This window comes from Notechis scutatus, chromosome Z (genome assembly GCF_049901735.1).
Source record: "Notechis scutatus isolate UNSWTSFEM ecotype Mainland chromosome Z, rNotScu1.2, whole genome shotgun sequence".
In the NCBI taxonomy this organism is placed as follows: Eukaryota; Metazoa; Chordata; class Lepidosauria; order Squamata; family Elapidae; genus Notechis; species Notechis scutatus.
Genome location: NC_142025.1, coordinates 84,749,650 through 84,756,488, shown reverse-complemented (window position 1 = coordinate 84,756,488; position 6,839 = coordinate 84,749,650). Strand labels below are relative to the sequence as shown.

Sequence of the window (6,839 nt, the reverse complement as noted above, 5' to 3'; positions counted from 1 at the left end):
GGTTTGATTAATATATTTATTCAGCAATTTTGTTAGACCTTCAAAAATCATAGAAACAGAATTACTATCTAATGTGTTTAATAGAGTACATCTTGTACATATTAAATCTCACTGAATTGCACTATTTAATAGATTAGTTCAATCTGTCACTTTTAGCTTTTAAGTCCAAATTATATTCATTGCCTTGATAGACAATGAACATTATCAGGAGTGGAGAATGCAGTTCTCTAGACTTTGTAAAATCTCTCCACAAATTAATCTATGCCAGAATTAGAACCACAACTCTCATAAATCATAACCCCAATTATTCACTGTTTTTAAAGGATCAAGCTTACTTTTAGTGACCTACTTTGAGAACTGCTTTGATAATTTCAGACAAAAAAACAGCATATAAATGATAAATTAAACCAACAGGATTTATTTTAATTAAATAAGCCATTTGCTTACTTCAGGAATAAGATCAAGTATGAATTGTAGTTAATACTTTGAGGTGCAACTCTCAATTCTAACTGGAGGAGTGGGTTAATGAGTTAATGGAAGGTGTATAAGTGCATGTGGGTTCTTACATTGCCCTCATAGAATAACAGTACATATGTTACAAAGCCAGAACCTGGACAGATGCTTGGTGAAACTGAATGACTCAAAATCAGCAAGGAGTAAGAAAAAAAACTATATTGATTTTCCCTTTACTTTTACTTACTTAGTTACTTACTTATCTACATGCTTGAGAGAGGTTAGATTGGAAGACGATGAGCATGATTTTAAAAATGGAAGAAGAAACATTATCAACCTGCACGATGTTGATGACAGTACAAGTGAATTGAATATCCTAATTGAATGAGCGCAGTGAAACCTGGAAGCAACACTAAATTAAATTAATTAAATTATGCCATGTTAATGACAAAAGGTACAGCAACCAAACTTGGAAGGTTGGAAATGAAGATATGGAAAGCTTTGGTCTTAAGACTTAGCAATAAAGGAACCAACAGTCAAGAAATGTGTTGCACACTGGCACTTGGAAAAGCAGTAAAGAAGATCCTGGAAAAGATATCCAGGTGCCAGGAGTGTCTATACTTACATTGGTCAGAATCATGCAGGCAGTGTTTTTCTCTATAATACTCTATGGATGTGAAAAGAGAAAATGACTACTGGAAATACCATGGATAGCTAAGGAAATGAACAAATGGATCATTTAACAGATTAAACCATAGTTCTCACCTGAAGCATAATTGACGTACCACAAATTATCATATTTTAGAGACATAATTGTGAAGACCTAGAAGTTCTTGAAAAGTTCATAATTTGGGGGAAGTCGAAGGAAAGAGAAAAAGCAGACAATACCAGCAAGCTGGATAGATACGTTGACAATGGGTTCCACTGAAGGACCAGATTAGGGACAGATGATCCTGGAAAAAATCCATTTATGTGAATGTTAAGAGTTGACACCAACTTGATGACAGATATAGATATAATGTAGGTAACATATAAAACATTCCCTTTTCACCCATATGGATGGTATGTGTCTTCCTCAATTGTGGGCCCTCTACCAGAGGCCTGGGAATTTGAGGGCTCAGTACATAACTACTCCTAGCAATGCACTCTTTTGGACAGAGATCTCTGGTGTTGTTCCTATAATGTGTTGGGACTACTTTGGCCTTTACTTTTCACATCCTCTCCAATTCCACCTTCAAGCTCTAGTACTTCTCCAGTTCCTGATATTCCTTCCTGACATTGCCATCATTTGGCACTGCACATGACACCAACTTTATTTATTTTTATTTATTTATTTATTTGATTTGCCAATTGTTTACAAGATAATAAGTATAAGTGTATACATAGTTGTGAATACATGAAATGGGTACATATAAGAAAAATAAAAGAAGAATAAGAGAAACAATAGGACAGGGACGGTAGGCACGTTGGTGCGCTTATGCACGCCCCCTACAGTCCTCTTAGGAAAGGGGTGAGGTCAATAGTAGACAGTCTAAGGTTAAAGTTTTTGGGGTTTGGGGACACCTTGTGTGTATGTGTGTATTATATGTATGAGAGCTCATCTGCTTATTCTGCAAAAGACAGTATAGAGTTTTGCTGTGGATCTTCAGAGTCTTCATCAACTCTGATCTTCAGGCCAAGGGACCATTGGCAGGAAGCAATCATTTTCAGATAAACGGTTTCTCCTTCAATGTTGCCAGAAGCGATCCTTTTGTGGACACAGGACTAACTCAGGACTCTTTGCATCTGGGGCTGGAACGTCCATCCTTTGTATCCTACCCAATAGGCTACTACCTGACTACTTATTTCAACATTGGCAATGAGACAGTATGAGACCACCACATGACTCAGGAGGCTGGGAAGAGGATTTAAGGCAAGGCAGTGCATTCACAAGTGAAAGTGGGGGTCAGGAGATTTTGGAGAAATAGAAGGCACCCTGCATTTGCTGGCTGAGACACATGCCTCATAGCAGAGGGCTCGCTTTGCAGTTCTTCCCTGTGAAGTCCTTCACAAGAAGAGTTCTCCACTCCTCTACCTGTTGCAGAATACCTTATGCCACCAGACTTGAAATTCTAGACCTAGAAAACCTAGAACTACACCGCCTTCGGTCCGATCTAAGTATAGTATGTAAAATCATACATTGCAATGTCCTACCTGTCAATGAATACTTCAGCTTTAATCATAACAACACAAGAGCAAACAATAAATACAAACTCAAGGTTAATCGCACCAAACTTGATTTCAGGAAATACGATTTCAGCAACAGAGCGGTCAATGTCTGGAATACTCTACCTGACTCTGTGGTTTCTTCCCCAAACCCCAAAAACTTTAACCTTAGACTGTCTACTATTGACCTCACCCCTTTCCTAAGAGGTCTGTAGGGGCGTGCATAAGCGCACCAACGTACCTACCGTCCCTGTCCTATTGTTTCTTTTTATTCTTCGTATATGTATCCATGTATTCATACTATGTTTTTACTTATACCTATTATCTTGTAAACAATTGACAAAATAAATAAATAAAAATAAAAATAAATAAATAAATAAAAAACAACTGCCCATTAAGCTTCTCTTGCCTCCTGCCTGAGCATAGTCCTCGGTTTTCCCTTTTTGCCTGAAAGTGAAAGATGTTGCTCTTTTTTTCTTCACCCCCTCCCGCTGGGGGGACTTCGGCAAGGCAAGGGGCTGTCCTTTGAGCGGATGGTTTGCCGCCGCTGGTATGACGGTTTCAGAGTCTCTGCTGAAAGGCGGGCAGAGCAACCGAAAGGAGTCAGCCTTCCAGTTTGTCTCCTTCAAGCTAAGCGCGGGGAGGCGCCGTGGGCAGGGTCTGAGGGCAGAGCGGCGTTTATAATCTGGTGCTCGCAGGGACAGTTCTGCGCCTCCTGCCAAGATGTCCCCGGTGGCGGTTTTCTTCCTTGCGATCTGCGTTGGGGTGGCATTCGCCTTGGAAGACCCCCCGATGCCTCCTGACTACAACAAGACCGAGGAAGGGGCCAGCCTGTTCGCAGACGCTTATAACACCACCGGGGAAACGATATTCTCCCAAAGCATGTTCGCCAACTGGAATTACAACACCAACCTGACAGACCCCGAAGCTCAGCAGCTGCAGGTAAGCAAGCAGAGATCGCCCCTGACCTCACGCTGTCTCCCTGGGAGCTCCAGTTGTCATTTGAAGGGCAGGATAGGACCGGGCTGGATCCGGGGCGACCACGGGGAGGGGGAAGCTCTCCGTCGCCTCTCCAAAACGACTTTTCTTCTGATATTCTCAGCCCATTTTCTCACCTGTCGTTTTTGTCATTCAAAAAGTGAGAGGTCATAAGAGATCTCTCTCTCTCTCTCTCTCCTCTATAGACCCTTGGATTTGGTGGCGATGCTAAATGTCTATTTCTACACGTTCATTTGGTTTCCCCCAAATCCTTAGCACTTTGCCTATTAGGGCAATAGTAGTTGTGTAATGAGAAATCCTTTCTGGCCTCTAAGCATGTTAGTCTTCCATTTTTAAACTAAGAAAGCAGTTTGCTTAAGCTGACTTAACTTCACTCAATTATATAATTTATATCCTACTTCTGTGAAGGTTTCTCAGAGCTGACAGCAAAGTAATAAAAACTATTTTAAAATTAGTAAAATAATAAAACATAGAAAAACATACCAGATAAAACAGCAAAATATAAATGATCTTAACTTTAGCAATTAGATGAGAAATTCAGAATCACCTTATCACTGAACTTACAAGAGTTAGCTCATCTTCAGCCATTAATATTTCTGACCAAATAACATCCAGCTGCTTCTAAGGACACCTTAATGCTTCTTTCTCCCTTCCTTGAGTTCTTTCAGTATCAGAATAAAGCATCTGAAGGAATGAAAGTGTCAGAATTATAAAAACCAGTAAATCAGCTAACTGACTCGAACAAAAATGACCCCATATTTAATTTCCAGAGCTCACTGCTGTTTTCATGGCCACAGGTTGGATAGTTTCTAAATGGTAAGTTTAAACAATAAAACATCTACAAATAGGAGAATCAAAACAGAGGAACAGAAGAACTGTCCTGTACAAGTAGGCATACATATATTGGGATCTTTATAGTTTAGAAAAATATAACAAGATTGCCAGAAAAAGCATGAACTCTGGAATAGGGAAAGTGGATACAATATTTTTTTATCCTCTCACTCCGTCATGAGATAAGCTTAATTTACAAAAAAAAAAAAAAAAAAAAAAAATCATTAAAAATGATCCAGCCAAAGATCAAGGAAAGGAGTAAAGGTCACCCCAGCACATCCATTCTCATCATACACCTGCCAACCAATTCTCAAAGATCAGTACCAGATAAACAGGAACAATAAAGAAAGAAAGACTATCCTAATCAAGTAGGACTAGCTATTGTACTCCATATAAAAAACCAAGAAGCTCCTTAGACTGGATATTGACTGGATTTTACCTATCTTGCCAATGAAATGTTTGCAGATGAAAAAGCAAGCTCAACTCCACCTAGAAAGTGGAGTTATCTAGTGAAATTAGAGGCATGATGGCATCTAGGCTGGTCAAACTGATATGTTTTCTATATATTCACATGTACCAACTTAGAGGGATTTAGGAAGAGATAAGCAAAAGAAAGCTATGGCAATAGACAAAAAATATTCCCAGTATCTTTTGTGCTTTATTGTGTGCTAATGGATTTTTTTTTATTTACAGATCTCATTCTTCCAAAATAGATAAATTTATCTAGAGAATACCCTATCCAGCTCACTTCAGTTCTCACAATTCAACATCGTAACATGGTGTTGAATATTGGATATCAACAGATGAGCTTAAATATTAAGAACAACAGTAGATTGTTCTACGGTGGGTGGCAATTAATTCTGAGCATCTAGAGTGTAGTCTAGGAATTACTGACTAACTTTCCTCTTTTATATGAAGTGAAGGAGATTATATTTACAAGAAGCAAGTGACTGCTTCTAATTTGAGTTTCACAAAATATTCTGCAGTTATGATTTAATAGCTCGCTAATCAAAGATACATTTTAGAAGACTTATAGATGATAAGATAAGATACGATAAGATAAGATAAGATAAGATAAGATAAGATAAGATAGAATAAAATAAAATGTCAGTGCCAGTCTGCGGCATGTTAGCAACTGAGCCGTGCAGACCACCAGAGCCCCATCTGTGGGATGCAGGCAGCATTCAAAACCACATTCCCTCTGACCTTCAGAAAAACCTTTCTCCACAGAACGGGTCCCTGGGGCCTAAAAGGTTGGCGGCTGCTGTTCTATAGGGCGAGATTGCAACAGCACAAGTAATTTAGGCTGCTTTGCTAAGCAGTCTTTAGGGTTTTATTCTCTGCCCTGCCCACTTTCCAGACATTACTGTGTGAAATTTCTACATGAGTAAAGGATGTAATGTTGCAAAAAAGCAGAAAGAAAGAAAGAAAGAAAGAAAGAAAGAAAGAAAGAAAGAAAGAAAGAAAGAAAGAAAGAAAGAAAGAAAGAAAGAAAGAAAGAAAGAAAGAAAGAAAGAAAGAAAGAAAGAAAGAAAAAGTTGGGAGTCAAGGATTGATTAGATAGATCTTCGGTGATGTTGTGGTAGAAATACAGTTGAATTATCACTAAGATTAACTAATGGATGGGAGGCCCAGTGGCTCCGTGTTTTAAAATATGCTTCTAAACACTCCAACGATTTGAGTCCTACCACTGTGTGACGGAGTGAACTCCCATCATTTGCCTCAGCTCTTACCAACCTAGCAGTTTGAAAGCATGTAAGTGCAAGTAGATAGATGCCACTTTGATGGGAAGGTAACAGCATTCCATATTCCATTGTATGCTTTGCACTGCAGCATCATGTCATGCTAGATACATGACCATGGAAACATCTTCAGACAGTGCTGGTTTAAAGAAAAGGAGATGAGCACTGCCCCCAAAAATCAGCTACAACTAATGGAGTAAAACCCGCAGGGATTGCTTTACCTCCTACTTTATGGAAGGGTTGAATCTTGGGCCACAGCAGAAGAGCTGGGTTGTGTTGGGTAATACAGGGACCACTGGTGAGTTTTGTACAACTGAGAACAGAATTGGTGGGGTTTAAATGCTGGTGCTTCTGCTTTTCAAGTATTTATTTAAAAATAATCGTTTTTATGATATTTCAATTTGACTGACTCTAAATATATATGAGAGGAGCAAGTAGCTTTATTGGCATTAACAAGTAAAAAAGTGCGCTGGAACATGGTGAAAGACAATCAGCAATGTTTCTAAAATAAGAACTTTAAATTTAGGGACAGTTTTCCTTTAAAATGGCTAGAAATTTTATTTTTTTCAATTGTGTGAACTGTGTTACCTATAGTCAACCCAGAAAACA

The 6,839-nt window shown here is 38.8% G+C and overlaps 1 protein-coding gene across 1 annotated transcript in view; it reads left to right on the top strand.

The window, feature by feature from the left end:
- The first annotated feature begins 3,228 nt into the window (after positions 1-3,228).
- Positions 3,229-6,839, top strand: part of ACE (angiotensin I converting enzyme) — a 44,057-nt gene continuing 40,446 nt past the window's right edge. The window contains exon 1 of the mRNA XM_026679842.2: positions 3,229-3,600. Coding sequence (XP_026535627.1) covers positions 3,382-3,600 — 219 coding nt within the window. The 5' untranslated portion in view covers positions 3,229-3,381. The remainder of the gene's footprint in view (positions 3,601-6,839) is intronic.